This window comes from Odocoileus virginianus, chromosome 34 (assembly GCF_023699985.2).
Source record: "Odocoileus virginianus isolate 20LAN1187 ecotype Illinois chromosome 34, Ovbor_1.2, whole genome shotgun sequence".
In the NCBI taxonomy this organism is placed as follows: domain Eukaryota; kingdom Metazoa; phylum Chordata; class Mammalia; order Artiodactyla; family Cervidae; genus Odocoileus; species Odocoileus virginianus.
In genome coordinates, this window is record NC_069707.1 from 13,616,309 (window position 1) to 13,633,429 (window position 17,121).

Genomic DNA, 17,121 nt, shown 5'->3' on the forward strand with positions numbered 1-17,121 from the left:
CTCCCACCCACGGCCTCCTCAACTCCTCACACTTATCCTCAACTCTACACAACATCAGATTTAACCCATCCAAAACAGCCCTCATACGCCCCAGGAACCCACTTACCCACAGTGTTCTTCACCTCACTTAATGGAAACCTCATCCTTCAAGTTGCACAAGTCATTTACCTTGGAACCATTCTGGACTTTTCTCTTTCATACCTTCCATTTATCAGCGAAAAGCTTGATTCTCCTTTTGAAATGTATTCAGACCACTTATCACCACCTGCATTGCTGGTGCCCTGGTAGCCATATTGTCTCTCCCATGATTCATAGCAGCGGTCTCCTCATGTGTCTCCATCTTCCATCCTTAGCCCGCTTTCACCCTCCTCCCAGTACAGCAGTCAGATTGATCGTGACAACATGCATTTCAGAAAACCCAAACTTCTGCATTATTTCTTCCTCTCACTCCTCAAGCCCTTAACAGTGGCCTGTGAGGCCTCACAAGTTCTGTGCTGTGTGCGCAGTCGCTCAGTCATGTCCGACTCTTTTCGACCCCATGGACTGTACCCTCGCAGGCTCCTCAGTCCATGGGGATTCTCCAGGCAAGAGTACTGGCATAGGTTGCCATTGTCTCCTCCAGGAGATCTTCCCAACTCAGGGATGGATCCCAGGGCTCCCACATTGCAGGCGGATTCTTTACCGACTGAACCACCAAGGAAGCGACACAAGTTCTATCCTTGGTAACACCTTTGACCCTGTCTCCTCCTCGGTCCTTGTCCAGCTCATACTGTTCGGGGCGTCCTGCCTTCTTGCTGTTCAGATGTGCCAGACTGTTCCCTCACTTGCCCTCCATCTTACTTCTGCCTAGAGCACTCAACTCCCAGATATCTTCCTGGTACATCACAGTCATTCAGCAAACGTCTCTTGAAGGAATAGGGAGTCAATTGAGAAGATTCATATTAATGAGATAAAATCAAAACTCTTTAGGGAATTCCCTGGCAGCCCAGTGTTTAGGGCTCCACGTTTTCACTGCCAAGGGCCTGGGTTTGATCAAGAAAATACATAAATAACATAAAGCTCTAGATTCACATTCAAATTGCACTTCAGTGATGCCCAACTTTGATCTTTATAAGCTTCTTGTGTGCAAATAGCATCTAGAAGTTTTCTGTTTTCCCTGCAGTGAGCGATTTGCATAGAAAAATCACTTAACAAAGACCTATAATTTGTGAAATCAGATATGAAGGAAAGGTACAGTTAGTCTAATTCATTTCAATTTGTATAAACTATTTTCCAATTACTAGTAATTCTAGACTAGTCTCTCCCCATGTAGCCATTTGTTCTAATTGTAGCAAATGAAACTGAGTAAGGTTTTGCCTGTAATGAGGATGATTCTTCATTAATAGTTAGGGGCTACCTGATTCTACCTAACCTAATTTTCCTTGTCATTTCTTTAAGCCTTTTTGGTGAGAATTTAAGATGCATAGCCTGGGGTTTTAAAAAAATCCGTGCATGGACATATCTTTTTTTTTTCTTTTATCATTTTTTGGAAGCTTTTATACTTGTTGTTGCTGTTTAGTTGCTCAATCATGTCTGACTCTTTGCAACCCCATGGACTGTAACCCACCAGCTTCCCTGTCCATGGAATTCTCCAGGCAAGAGTACTGGAGTGGATTGCCATGCCCTCCTCCAGGGAGGAGGAGTTTTAGTTTTAGAGTTTATAGAGTTATAGAGGAGGGATTTATAGTTTAGAATCTTGATTTTTCACTGAGCTCATGATCTTCCAGAAAAAAAGAAAATTCCCAGCCTCTTTTGCAAATGACTGTGACTGTAACACTATGTTCTACTAAAGGGAATATTAATGTAAGATATCAGTTAAGAGAGAATCAGCATGCACTCTTTTTTCCCTTTTCTTCTATGCCTCTTCCTCCATCCTGCTGCCTAAAATGCAGGTGTGATGGCTGGAAACCTAGCTGCAATTTTGGATAATGAGGAAATGGGCTATGTCCTAGAAAATGAGGGGTGAGCTAGAAGGGGTTTAGATTACTGAGGGACTCATGGAGCAGATCCATCATGCTAACCCTTGACATTTTACTTCTGGCCTTGTGTTAGAAAGAAATTTCTCTCTTACTTAAGTCACGGTTATTTTAGAACACACCCAAAGTCAAATATAATTCTACCCTAAACATCACAAAAACTATTTAGTTCCTGGAACTTTGGAGCTACAACAAATTACTGCAAAGAATCAAAGCAATAGAAAGAATCAAAACAACAGAAAGTGCCTGCAATGATAATCAAAGGTCTTTATTTTCTATATTTAATTTCTTACAATCATTTTGGAAAAATAGTTGTTTCTCCAAACGTACTTTCACTGAAGAAAGCTGATATGACCTAAGCATTATCTGAGAGACAATGGAAAAAATATTTATCACTGAAAAACAAGTGTTCTGTTCAGTTTGCACGTTACACATACTTAACACAAGCATAAAGGAAAAGTTCAGTGTCAGAAATAGAGGCCATTCTCCTTAACTGAAACATTCGATCAGAAGAGTATTTGGCAATTAGAGATTCAAATTTGAAAGATTTAAAAATCTCATTCAAAATAAATGCTGCCTAAGAATACAGAAACACACAACATTTTCTGAAAATCTTTTTTTAAAGAATTTTTTTTATCTTTGCTTTTGGTATTCTCTTAGACACTCTGAAACTTATTTAACACAGCATTCTATCTGCTCAACGTTCAAATTTAGATGTGCTTATTATCTCCTCCACTCTTCTGCATAGTTAAGTATGTCCTATAAATAAACACATCAATTTTGCTCGATTACTATCCTTCCAAAAAGCCTCATATAATTGGAATTAACCTAGTATTTACTTATCATTAAATATATTTTTATTAGAAAGGATGCACAGCACATGAAATCACAGAATTCTCATGAGTTAAAGACAAATTTCAGAACTCACAAATAATATTTACAATGTAAACATCACAGTTATTACATCAGAGTAAAATAAATCACAACATTCACAACACAATGTATTTTATTTGGTTTTGATATTGAAGTAGTTTTCTTGAATTACTTATGTAGAACTCAAAATAAAATTACTTCACTTATTGTTTTTCTTCAAGAATTCTGAAAAAGAAAGAATTGGTGTTTTAAGCATAAAATCATTTTTATTTACAGCCTCTGACTTTCATTTACTGATCCACTCATTTAATAAATATTTCTCTTTGCACTTGATCAGCAGCTTTTGAAAGGGGGTCACGTTTTGGAATATCAAGAGGGACTCTTCCAAGGAAACTATTGTTGGGAAGGGAGCCAGAATGTGAAGGGGTTCTCTAATTAGTCATAAATAATTTCTTATTTGTAATTTTCAGAATTGGCTGACCAGCAAAACTTGCTGTTAAAAGAATTTGTCCAATGTCACCCATTCAAAACAGCTAAAAAAGGAGGTTGGACTCTCACAAGGGGACAGAGTAATGAATCCTCTGTTATATTGTTGTGTCTATTGTATCTCTTAATTTAATGGAAAATTCTTTTTTTTTTCCTATGTACAGTAGATAAAAGTTTCATTAGACTGCAGAATGTTGTTTCATGGAAATTAAGATACACATGTTTCACACAAGACATTTTGCCATGAAGTGAAGTGAAGTTGCTCAGTCGTGTCCGACTGTTTGTGACCCCATGGACTGTAGCCTACTAGGCTCCTCGGTCCATGGGATTTTCCAGGCAAGAGTACTGGAGTGGGTTGCCATTTCCTTCTCCAATTTTAATGGAAAACTCTTATTTGATAAACCACTGAGAATCTGTATGTAACTCTCTTTTTTGAGCATTCGAGGAGTTTGTTTCTCTGAAATGTCTGTGCATGATGAGGAATGGGACCCTGAAGCACCCTTGACCACATATGTCTCTTACAGGGATCTTTCATGCTACAAGAGCAGAGTTGAGCAGGTGTTCCAGAAACTGTAGAATACACAAACCCAAAAATTTGTCCTCAGAGTCCTTTAGAGAAAAATTGTGACAACTTGATATAGTGATGCTACAAAATTTCTTTAAAGACTTGCCAAGCATTATAAAAATATTTTATGAGCTACTGTAAACATTAATGTAACTCAGGAAAGAAATGTGCCTTGTGTCCATGTTCACACAAAAATAATTTTGATAACAATCTTATCAACTTAGCAAAGAAAAAAATCTATTTGTGTTTTCTCTACTCCAAATATGTTTTACAGTGGATATTACTAGAGTCGTAGTATCTACACTCACTTTATAGGTAAAATAAACTAAATTTGATTTTTGCTCCATGAAGTTTACTATGTTTCAAGAAATACAATATTTGTTGTTCACCTGAAGCTATCACAACTTTGTTAATCAGCTATACCCCAATACAAAATAAAAAGTTAAAAAAAGAAACAAAGAGACCCAGGGTGTCTTGGTATCTTCCAATAACAAGCCACACTGTAATTTGGTAGTATTTCCTTATACTTAAATGAGATGTTAACAGTCAATTGTGATACTAGATTTTAATAAAAGCAACATGGCTTTACTATCCAAGAGAAAGCCAGTTTTTCTCAGTAGTGTGATTCAATCTCCTTTTTCAATATTTCTTCAAAAGGACAGGAATGAGTCTGAGCAAAGTAGGAGGTACTGACCTGTTTACTCATTGTGAGCTGTCTTTTTCATGCTATCAGAACACTGCATGAATTGTTTCAAGCTCTACTAAGCTGTGATCCACTTAGGTAGAAGCGTCCTTCTTAGATAAGGTCTCACTGGGAGAACATTATGATGTTTTTTACCAAGTGACTCCTACCCACTTAAATACTGAGATGGTTGCTACTAGCTTATAAGAACACACAGATATACTCACCACTGGGAAGTTGTCAGCAGCTTTGCTCCAAAGAGCTTTCTCATCATTTTTCTAACTCTTCAAGAAAGTCAGGAGACTCTCCTTCACTGCTGCAGACCAGAAAGAGAGAACTGTGCTTGTGAAGGTTCTTGGATGAGAAAGCTTCTAAAGAAGAGCTGATGCATGGCCTAGGCAGGACAGGGTGCTCAGATAAGGGCTCTGGGGGCTAAACACCTTTGTTTCAGGTGAGTCATTACCTATGACAGGCTCTTCAGTCTTAAATTGTCTAAAAGCTTTCTTAAAGAATTATAATCTGGTGGCCAAAGAGATCCATCTTGCTTGATCTCACCCAAATAGAGTTGTCTTGTGTACTCCCGATCTAAACAAAAATAACTGGAATAAAAGAGAAAGGATCGCACTTCCTATATATTGTGTTCCAATATTTACATACCATGGAAAGACACAGGTTTTACTGAATCCGAGAAGACAAAATAATTCATGGTTTAATTTGGTAAAATAGATAATTGAATTTGGAGGTAAAAAGGGAATTCCATGTGGTAACAAATTGCTAGCTGACTGCCCTTCACATGTTTTAAAAAAGCAGCACTTTTGATAAAATCTGTTCCTAGACCCAGACCAGATGTCTTTACAGTGATCATTTTTAACCCTGGAGGCACATTAGCATCAACTGGAGAACTCAGAAGATACCTGTGTCCACAGTCACATGCCTAAGGACACTAATTTCCTGGCAATTGGTTTTGGGTTAGGGTCAGACATCAATATTTTTTATATTCTCCAGGGTAATCTAATGTTAGCTAAGGTTGAGAATTACTGCTTCAAAGGTAGAGAGAGAGATATGTCTCCATATGCAACTACTATTTTGAAAGTCAGTTATAATTTCTCATGTTAGCAAGTTCTCATTTCTTTACCTTCGCTTTCCATTTAGAATTGAGTTCAGGTATTTCTTCACAGCCATTTGTTTTCGAAGGCGTGTGTAGTTGTCAGTGAAGACAGCATCTGAGTGGCGTTTAATTGGTCCCTGGTCTTCTGAGATGCTATTGCTAAGAAACATGAGGATAAGGAAGTCAAATAATAATTTCTTGGAGCCAGATAAAAAGGAATTCCAACACCCAACTCATTTCCTATCACCAAAAAAACTGAAAGAAAAAAGCATCTAAGCCTAACGAGGGAGGAGCATGGAATAATTCAATGTACTTTGACCTTTACTAGAGTGCCTTTAGACATTCTGTCCTAACTGAGCAAATAATTTATTAAAAAAAAATTGAGGAACTAATTGAAATTGTGTTCTTCCATTGGAAGAAGGAGTTCTTTAAAAGTAAACACTTCTTAAAAGCATAAATAAATGCTTCTTTATGAAGAGATGCCAATTTAAGTAATGCCATCTAAAATTCAGTTATTAACTATTTAAAGACAAAATCTTCCAATGCTTAGTTTGAGCAGGAAGTAAAATACAAATGCTATGGTTAGCCTTAAAATTTGCTTCAGTTTAGAATATGTCTTATTTTGTTTTCACTGTGTCTAGTTTAGTTTGTTTGCCAATTTATAAATGATTATTATTTAAGAAAAATAAATGTGTCTGGAGCCTATGAATATGATATTACTAGGAAACCTTATTTTCTTAATTCACAGGTCTAGTGTATTTTATTGAAGTATATAAATTATTTTATAATGAAATTAAACATTATCAAGAGTTATCAGTTTTGAATAAAATAAATAAGTTGCTTACAGTGAAGATATAATTGTCCAATTTAATAACCATAGCATGTTTTTTAATAGTAATAAATTCTCTTTACCTAACTCGTTTTCCAATAAGGGACTCAAGGTACTTTTTGGCAGAAAGTTGACCCAAGAGTCTACTATAGTCACTGGTAAAAACTCCATCAGCATGTCTGACATTTCTGAAACAAGGAAAAAAGGATAGTCATTATTTTGTAAATAGTTTGCTAAAAGATTATTTTGGCTCATTAAATAAAAAGGAAACATCAACTTATTTGATAGCTTCTCATTCAAACTTAAGTCCAAAAGGAAGTTTTTAAACAAGTGAATAAATAATATATTCTGGTGACTTATTTCCAGCCCCAAATTTTGAAAAACTGAAGAAATTAGCTTTTTAAGGAGCATATCCCAATATTAATATTCCCTGGTAGAATCTGTAAAACTAATTCTTTTCTATGAAATATTGGTGGGAAGATATATTTAGTTTCTATTTATTCATGGTGATTTATTTCTTCTACTCTGAATAAAGATATATGCAAGGGGAAATTATTCTGATTTTAGAAAACCTTATTATCCCTTTTGCTATTTCTTCTGCCGAAAGGTTGTAAACAAAATCTCTTAAGATAGAAAGACTCTAAAAGTCTATCAACCAAATTTTCCATCCAAATGAAAAATACTTCATGCTTTGCCTTCTGGACAGAGTTACTCTGTCTATACTGGAATGTCGCTCTGGACAATATTCTATGAAATGAATGGCTTTTATTATTAGACACCCTTTCTTTACATAGAAGTGAAACTCTAACCTTAGAACTTTTTCCATCATGGATTCTCAAATGCTGTAGTTTTACTACAGTTGACATAATTTCTGATGTTAAAAATTTATAAAACAGAGTATAAGTGGATGACTTGCTTAGCTTGGCCTGTTACAATCTCTCCAAGTAAAAATCACGCAAGCATCAAGAGTTTCAATAAATCAGGCTGAATGAAGCCACAACACATGGAAACTCATAGTGCAATGCTATGAGAATAGCTTCATGGTGACACAAAAATAAAATGTTTAGATTTTTAAAAAGTATTTGCTAAAATAAAACTCAATAAAAATGAACTCACCTGGATACATCATAATAAGGTGTGTCATTTTCAGCTAATGCCTCTTGTAAAATGTCAGTGTCTGCTTTTAACGAAACTTGATCAGGTTCATTTGCTCCTTCAAATGGTATTCTGTCCCCCATCCTGGTAGGAAAAGATACAGTCAAGTAAAATACAATCTTTTCTCAGAAGCTGGTGCTTACAGCTTAACTGTCATTTGAGATAAGATACTCAAAATCTTAGGAAATATCAGCCACTCATAATATATGGATGGCAAAATTGAATTAATGGCTTCCATGGTTTATGAAAATGTAAATAGTAAAATTCTTATTTATCCCATTAAACAGATGCCATACAATTTTTACAAGCTGTATGTAATAAAAGTTAGAGCTACTTAGCCTAGTTGTTCAGAACATTAAGCAAAGTACACTTCCTTGGCAATAAGTAAGTAGCTTCACTTTGCAAAGTACACAGGTAGAAAGATCTTACACAAAATAGAAACTTCGGAAATTTTTTTATATTCAATATGAAAATTGCAAGCAATTCATATATTTCTTGATGGCCAATATCATGTGTCTCAACATTTCTCAAGATTTGAATATTAACTATTTTTCTTTCTCTGAGTCCATAAATTTTACTTCAAAGGTTCACTTTGGTGTGGTGCATTTCTATGTATTGACCAAGTCCAAAGACTCTCCTCATCTCTGAATAGTCATTCAAACTCAGTGAATTTTGTTTTCAAGTTTACATAGGAGCACAATTTTAATAAAGGATATACAATGCTTTACTGGAAGACTAAGAATTGTCCTGCCTCTACATGGACTATGTGGGTGCATGCACATTTTGAACCCCAGCACACTTAAAATTATGTGTGTGCATGTTTTCACTGTTACCCTATTAAGAACTGTGTTGGCTGCTGGGCACTTGTGTATCTTTGGGTGAGGCAGTTCTTGGTAGTCAGGAACAAGCAACCCTCTTTAAGAGCAAAGCTTAGCAATTAATGTAAGCTCCAGCATTCTTGAGATTATTCATCTCTTTTGATATAACTATTCAGATAGACTAGTTCTATTTAATTATCAAAGCAACATACAATCTGGCTTTAAGCAAATTTCACAGAACACCACTAATAGCTAAGAGATTATTCACTCTATTGAGCATATGTCTACTTGAACAAAGAATTGGAAATGAGAAAATAAGTAAAGACATGTAAACTGGAAAGAAAAATAAAACTAATGTAGTTTCCTTTTACTGTTTCCTTCTTTAGCATAAAGTTATCTCAATTAAAGCTTTAAAGGTGAGTTGTATTATATGAATTTGAAATATGAAATGCAATGTAGAGAGCAGTAAAACTAATGATTTATGGTAAAAACCAAGTACCTTAAAATTCACTCCTTGGGGAAGGGTGACTCAGTAGATTAATTATCTCACAATTTTTAATATTTACAAGTTGATTCTGCCTAGATAGTCTGTCCAACATGATTTTATACATATTCCACTTATCAACTGTTCATGATTATTTGCTGATTGATCTCGAAAAATGAACTCAAATCAAGTGGGCAACTAGACATCTATTTTTCTATCAGAAACTGAACTGAACTGAGGTGACGATGGAGAAGAGCTAATCACTCACCTGAAACTGGTTTGAATGAAAGGAAATCCAAGCCCCCTTTCTGCCTTGCTAGAAAAGGTGGTCCATCTTACCCATAAAACTAGTCATCAACACTGTCTCTCTGGCCCTGAGAGTGAATTCCAAAACTCAGAACAATCATGCTGCCCTGAAGTTGAAAAAACTTGCTTAACAAGTCAACCAACAGATTTGAGTAACTAATACATAATTTGCAAAACTGAGCTGTCTGAAATAACATATCAGAAATTCCCATTTAGGTGGAGGAGGAATGCTCAACTGCCTGAATTGAAAGAGAGCCTACCTCAGAGTTGAAGGTGCTCCAAAAAGAGGCCACGCCAAGGTCTGGGAGAAGAGCACGCTGAACAGTGTCAGGAGCACAAGAAGCTGGGGCTTACTTCTTGCTTCCATCTCAGCACCTGGAAGGGGAGACAATCACAGCTGTCTTTTCCAGCCACAGCTGTGCCAGAAAGGTAACTCTGTGTGTTTATCAGTAATTCCTGAGGAATCATGAAGAGTTTAGAAAAAGCGATTTACATCTTACAGAAAGTCTTAAACTGCAATATGAGTATTTTTTAAATCAAGAAGGTCTTTGGGTGTGTGAACAGTGCTTGAGTAAAGATTAGAATCCTTTCAACTTCTGCCTATCTCTCACTAGGCACAAGATTGAATGCAATACTTTTATAGTACTGGAAGCAACCATAAGGGCAATTTTCTTATTATAACAGAGTTGTAACATCCATGTTTAGTATATTTTCTAACTATGAAGCAGCTTCAAGAAACTGATGTTTCTTCTTCTACTCTGTTTTTAGTACCTGAGTAATAGAAAAGTGGAGTGTCATGTATTTAATAATTTGTGTATATAGGTACATATATACCAATACATAGATACATATCAGTAAAATTATGTTGTATATACATTTTTCCTCTTTTGATTATAGATTTTACTGGGAGCTTAATCTCCTTAAGGAGTATGGGTCTGAACAAACTGATTCAATTAACAGTGTAAATTAATACCAAAAAATCACTGAGGTTCATATTTCCACCAAAATAATTTCTGCCATAAAAGGAAAAATACATCAAAAACAAAGCTTGTATATTTTCACATCTCATTTACTTACACATTTCATTTGTAAATAGGGTGCAGATAGAAACTTCAGAGTTTGATGTCTGTTTCTTGTGCTGTTTGTAAGACTCACAGCATTTAAACTCAGAAGAAAATAAATGTTTTGTAAGTTCACATAATTAACAAATGAAATGGAAAGAACAACACTAAGTAACAAGTTGAAACTTTCAGTACATATGTACCCACTGAACTTTCAGTTAAAAATTTATATACAAGCAAAAAAACAAAAAACCCCACTTGAAGGCATTATTTTAAAGTTGGCATTGAGTAAAAAAGCAATCAGAGTGAAGCATTTTCCAACTAAAGAATTCAGAAAACCCCTTCATATGTGAGACATTGAGGCATTTCTATACTTACCAGGTGACTTGAGAAACTTGCCTTTTTATTGTTGTAAAGAAGGAACACTGTAAAGTTATTTTTCAAGAGAAATAAAAACTCAATATATCCAGAGAAAAGTTCCAGAGTCAGGGGGAGAAAGAAAGAAGAAAGGTCAAGTTTTCACTTACTTTGCCGAGTCGTGGTCTTTGAGAGCTGTCTGTTCTGAGGCTGTGAGCGCTGTCTCAGGTGCTGAAGTCCTCGGAGTCGGTCTTCGAGTTCTCTTGCCCTCCAGCTGAACCAGAACTTGGTGCTGGCTGAGGTTGACTACTGCTGCCAGCAACTGCTTCTCACTCTACCCTGACCAGCATTTCAAGCCCATCATTTTATAGGGCTTATGCGTTGGGCTGAGCAATCACACAGCTCTCGGAAAGACGTCACACTAGTACTCTCATGGGATGAATAGGACTCGAAGTTCTTATTAAATTGTCATTATGCTTGATTTATATAAATTTAGAGTGAGTAACTTCAAGATGTAAGATATAAAGAGGAAATTTACTTTTCTTTAAACAGAAAAAGGTACTGAGCTTCATGTGAAATATTTTCATCTCTAATTAGTAGTAATGAAATAAAAAACTGATTAGTATTATGCCCAGGGCCAATGGGAATGCCTTTAGAAAATAAGAATTTTTATGTGTAGGAACAGATGCAGAAAGCAACAAATACTTAGGCTCATGGGCTTACCAGTGTATAATTCTCCTTTATTACAAGGCATCAATTGCCCTAAAGCTTTTTTATTTTTATACTCTTCATATAGACTCTGACTTAAACTTTTCTGAGATCTGTCTTAATTGTAAAAGCACCAGAAATAACTTTCTATATTCTATTGTTACATTTTCCTTATATTGAAACTAATCCCTGGATAAATTTTCAAAAAGCCTCTAAGATAGTGTAATATGGACACTGTTGCATAGAATAGTAGCAGTACTACTGTTTCACATTGGTAGAAAATGTCATCATTCCTAATGCATTTTCACACACATGATCTCAAATGATACAAAAAACTTAATAAATTATCATACTAGATAGCCCCAAAGGGTCATTTTTTCTCTCTTTTTAAGTCATACTCATCCATTTTTTAAGTTCTTACCCCGTGTGGAATTTTATGTATCCCTGAACATAGACCAACATCCATAGCAGCTTATAACATTTCCAACTCAGTCACTTGACAGGTGATTTCAAAGAACTGGTTGGAAAGCCTTTATGGAGTACTTTGACAAGTCCTTAATTTTTATTTGTGGGTTTCTAATTCAAAGTAGCCTAGCATACATTCAATCAGAGTTTAAGATTAAAAATACAGAAGCCTGAACAACTTCATGGACAACAAAGTAAAATGCTATCCTTCCTTTTACTTAAAAAAATGGCTGGGATATGTATTTTTACATTTTTCTTTGTAAGTTCCGGAGGGAAGGGGTAACAGCCTGAAGCCTCCTTTCCTTCTACTTTACGATTTCAATATCTATTTCCTTCATTCAAATCCAGTAAAAGAATATCCTGCTTTGCTTCATCATATTTTCTAACCCAGTTACAAGAAAAATTAAATGAATTAAATTTCAAAATGTCTGGAAATTTGTTTCCCAGTTGACAGCTCTGACTTAAGCCAGAGTTCCTGTGGCTTAATTCCAGGAAATCTTTTTTTACCTGATGGTTACAAGCTAGAGGTTGACATTATTCTCATATGGAACATTTTTATCTTTACTTTTCATCACCTAATTCCCAGTGAAGCAATTTTATTTAAGAACAGCAACAGCAAAATACGTTGATTGAGAGTCACAGGAAATCCAATGCTGAAGGTAAGCAGAAAAAAACCTAAAAGTAAAAAGACATAAAAGTTTTTTTATTACTTGGTCTAAGCAAGCACTTAGCATTCACACAGAGTACCTACAGTAAGTTTTCCAATTGTGAAGAAAGTTTCTCCAATTATAACAAAAAATTATAATAATAAAACACAAAATAGAATTAATTCAATCTTATCACCTCTGAATAAAAGTAAACTAAATCAAAGAACTGCATTTTCTCCTATGAATTCAAATAGAAAGCAAAACTGAATTTCAAAATGGCATCATAGCACCATCTGCAGGTTCATAAGTCTTAAATCACAGATTTTTTTTAAAATGTGTGGTTTTTTTCCCTCTTCTTTAAGGAAATAGATGTAAACCAGAGGTCTTTTATCCAGCTAAACCACAGAATTTTCCAGAAAAATAACCATGTGAAAAAATATTGTAGCTGAGTTTATTCTGAACACTTTGTTACTATAAAATTCAGTGAACACAAAACTACAAATACGAATTTACTGTTTAAATCTGCTTTCCCTCCTACTTTGGCATATCTTTCCATAATGTTCCCACATCTCTAGTAGAATTTATTCCTTACCTAAGACTTTTCATTAAAATGATATTATAAAAAGAACAATTAGCATACAACAGGTTCATTTCAGTGCCTGAAAGTAAGGGGATGTTTACATTTTTAAAAGGCTGAAAAATATTAAAAGAAGAAAAATGCTTTGTTACAGTTGAAAATTATATGAAACAAAATTTCAGTGCTCATCAATGAAGTTTTATTGGAACACAGAAATACTCGTCAAATATGTATTGTCTGTGGCTGCTTTTGTGATACAATGGCCAAGCTATGTAGTTGTGACAGACACCGTATAGCCTGCAAGACCTAAAATGTTTACTATTTGACCCTTCACAAATAAGCTTTGTGGACATCTGGTCTAGAGCCTCCTGTTAAGGAAGATATTTAAGAAGTCATGTTAGACTTAGTATTCTTAAATCCTTTAGATATCAATAACTTGTATTGGTTCCAAATATATACATGTATAGGTGTATATTGGAGAAGGAAATGGCAACCCACTCCAGTATTCCTGCCTGGAGAATCCCATGGAGGGAGGAGCCTGGTAGGCTACAGTCCATGGGGTCACAAAGAGTTGGACACGACTGAGCTACTTCACTTTAGGTATCTATCTATATTCTTTTAATATACACTATGGATAATGTGGCTTCCCTGGTGACTCAGATGGTAAAGAATCTGCCTGCAATGCGGGATACCTGGGTTTGATCCCTGGCTTGGGAAGATCCCCCGGAGAAGAGATCAGTGACCCACTCCAGTACCCTGGCTTGAAGAATTCCATGGACAGAAGAGCCTGGCAGGCTACAGTCCATGGGTTGCAAAGAGTCAGACACGACGGAGTGACTTTCACTTTCTTGGGTAATATGTATGTATGTGTATACCTACGTGCAATGTGCATAATGTATACATGTATCAAGAGCCTCCCTCTGCTGGATATTCTCAATTGCCCTTTGCATGTGTTCCCTGCTCCACTACACTCTGCTTTTTGTGCCTTTGAAGTTGGACCTCCGAATTCATTATGCTCTGTGGTCCTCTGGCTTCTGATTGGATTTAGCCAAAGGGAGGCACTAGGAGGAAACTAAGGGAGCAAAGATTAGAGAAACAAGGGTTCTCAATGTTTATTCTCCATAAGCCATAGTTTGGAAGAGACTACATTCCTCTCTCAAGACCCAGAATCTGTACAGTGGCCCCTCTCCTGAAGACCTAACAGGTACCAAAAGCTCTGGGGCTGAGGCTATTCCATGGGTCCTTTGCCACCTCGTTAGTTCTCAATATATTTATTAAATTCTCCTCAATCTTTATTAAACTCTATGATATCTTTATGAAACTCTGTTCATCTAACCTCTGAAGAGAGCCATGTGTGTCCTGCTTAGACTGTATCTCATGTGTTGCCACTCCTAAACCCAAGCTCACACTTCTAAGAGTAATTGGAGACACTGAATTTTAGGATTCAGTAGCTTTAGAAAATAAAATCTGTCATCATTTCCACTTTTTCAGTGACATATTTTATTTCCTTGGACTCCAAAACCAATGCAAATGGTGACTGCAGCCACAAAACTAAAAGATGCTTGCTCCTTGGAAGAAAAGCTATGACAAATCTAGACAGCATATTAAAAAGCAGAGACTTTCACTTTGTCAACAAAGGTCTGTCTAGTCAAAAATATGGTTTTTCCAGTAGTCATGTACAGATGTGAGAGCTAGACTATAAAGAAGACTGAATGTCAAAGAATTGAGGCTTTCAAACTGTGATGTTGGAGAAGACTCAAGAGTTCCCTGGACAGCAAGGAGATCAAACCAGACAATCCTAAAAGGATCCTGACTATTCATTGGAAGGACTGATGCTGAAGCTAAAGCTCCAATGCTTTGGCCACCTGATGGAAAAGCTGACTCATTGTAAAAGACCCTGACACTGGACAAGATTGAGGGCAGGAGAATAAGGGTGTGACAGAGGATGAGATGGTTGGATGAGATCAGTGACTCAATGGACGTGAATTTAAGCAAACTCCAGGAGACAGTGAAGGACAGGGAAGCCTGGCGTGCTGCAGTTCGTGGGGTCGCAAAGTGTTGGATATGACGGAGCAACTGAACAACAACAAAGCTTTAGAAAGTTTGCCTGTTTTTAAAGTTCTAATATATTAAAGTTGAGAGAATCCTCTGAATAATCAATGTGGAAGCTTATAGGAAGGTCACTCTAGCCCTGAGCATGTCTGCTGGACTGGTGAGCAAATAGTTTTTGAAGGTTGTGAAACACACATAAACGAGAAGCCCTTTCAGACCCTTGTTATTACTCAGGCCCCTCCAGGAAAAGAGGCTGGATCTATGTGACACATATCAGGAGGAAAGGTCAGTGTACTGCCAGAAGCCAAACAAAAAACCCTGATGGGGTCTCTGTAGTGAGCAGCACAGTGGTCCTGGGAAGGACATCTGAGGCCAACACGTCCTCCACCTCCCAGGGCTCCTGGCGCCTGGTCCTCAGGAAATAGACTATCACTGTCTAGGAAGCAGGAGATGTGGCTATTTGATCAACTTTATTTTTCAGTTAATCATCATTCTAATATCCTGTATCTGTAGTCATCTCTCTGTACTTCCCAGGCTGAGAGACTGATGTTCTCATTTCTGACTCATAAAACCATAATTTTTAGGTAGAAAGAATGTAAGATAGTGTTTTATCTTATCTGCAGTTTGTTCTGAGAGGTTGTTGGGCTTCAATATCCAAAAGAGGCATCAGTGTCTATTTCATTTAGGAACACAGAATTGAAAAGCCAAACTCTGTTTCCTATCTTAGCTCTCAAGAGGAGCGAAGATCAATGGAAAATAGAGACATTGAGTACATAATTACTAGGTGAATTGGTCTAAGAAGCATGACGTATTATGAAACGCAGAGCAGGTATTTCTGACAGTGTCATATCAAAGCTGAGATTTACTGAGGGCATGAGCCTTGGCTTAAAAACTAAAGGAGAAAAAGAGGGACAAACATTCCATGTATAAAAACAAAGCAATAATGCACTTTAGAAGAGCTGGAGGTATGACACACACAAGAAATTGATATGGAACTTCATCATAAGGAAAAGGAGAACCGATAAGTAGGGGGATGATATGAGCTTCTATTTGTTTTGTCTGCTATTACAGATAACTTACTGGGTATAAAAGACCAGAATGTCAGTCTGCTGAGATTAGTGTTCTAGTTCCAGAGGATACTAAAGCAGATTTTCTGTCCAAAAGAAGCAAGGAAAAAACAAAGTCCTTGGGATTTAATAAGGCGAGAAACTGCTTTAATCATTTATAAAAAGAAGAGTTAGAAATTGGATGCTGTTATCAATTATAGCTTCTTCTACGAGATAGTAGGTTTCAAACTTATAAGGACTTCTGTCTTTCCAAAGATCCGCAATAGTCAATTCATCCATGAATTGTGGTTTAGAGTGTAAAAAATGGCCAGGGTCTTCCCAAAATCTCCCTCTTAACATTGCTATGTGACTCAATAGATACGAGTTTGAGCAAACACCAGGAGACAGCGAAGGACAGAGAAACCTGGTGTGCTGCAGTCCATGGGGTCGAAAAGAATTGGACACGACTCAACAGCTGAACAACAAACAACTTTTGTTAATTCAAGTGGCATCAGTTAAATAGCTGGCTTAAGTTACTAAACTAGTAGAGGTATGGAGGAGCCAAATGCTTTATAAAGCCAAGTTGAGAAAAATATATCTTAGCTTCCCCTAAATAGTTTTAATCTTGCCTATTTCCCTCATTCTTAGAAACCATTTGAAGGACCTAGCAAATGTCAATAGTTTGAAAAATAGTAATTAAATGGACGGCAGGATAAATAATCATAATAAATTAAGCAAGACAGTCACTAAATGTGGAGAATCTTAAACTAGAGAAATATCAAGTGTATCACAAAAACTATACAATATTAGATAGCCTAAAGCTAGTGCCTCTGAGTTGTAGGATAATTGCCTGCTTGTTTGTCTCCTTTTCTGGGGTAAGAGAGGTG

General features: G+C 36.4%; 1 protein-coding gene across 2 annotated transcripts; it reads right to left on the reverse strand.

Annotated features, from left to right (window-relative positions):
* Positions 1 to 2,258: 2,258 nt before the first annotated feature.
* Positions 2,259 to 11,105, reverse strand: VIP (vasoactive intestinal peptide). Of its 2 annotated transcripts, none has more exons than XM_070461699.1 (7): positions 10,910 to 11,105; positions 9,582 to 9,696; positions 7,675 to 7,797; positions 6,642 to 6,746; positions 5,757 to 5,888; positions 4,849 to 4,934; positions 2,259 to 3,113 (listed from the first exon to the last, which is right to left on the reverse strand). In XM_070461699.1, exons 2-6 carry the CDS (start codon positions 9,686 to 9,688, stop codon positions 4,892 to 4,894), a joined length of 510 nt encoding a protein of 169 aa, XP_070317800.1. In that variant the 5' UTR covers positions 9,689 to 9,696; positions 10,910 to 11,105; the 3' UTR covers positions 2,259 to 3,113; positions 4,849 to 4,891. The 2 variants fall into 2 exon arrangements, with proteins under 2 accessions (XP_070317800.1, XP_070317799.1); XM_070461698.1 differs by having other exon boundaries at positions 4,849 to 4,937; positions 10,910 to 11,102.
* Positions 11,106 to 17,121: the final 6,016 nt, after the last annotated feature.

Coding starts and splice junctions, on each gene's coding strand:
- VIP (XM_070461698.1), bottom strand. CDS start 9,688: ATGGAAGCAAGAAGTAAGCCCCAGCTTCTTGTGCTCCTGACACTGTTC. Junction 7,798..9,581: donor GGAGCACCTTCAACTCTGAG/GTAGGCTCTCTT, acceptor TTTTCCTACCAG/GATGGGGGACAGAATACCAT. Junction 5,889..6,641: donor CTTATTGGAAAACGAGTTAG/GTAAAGAGAATT, acceptor CATGTTTCTTAG/CAATAGCATCTCAGAAGACC.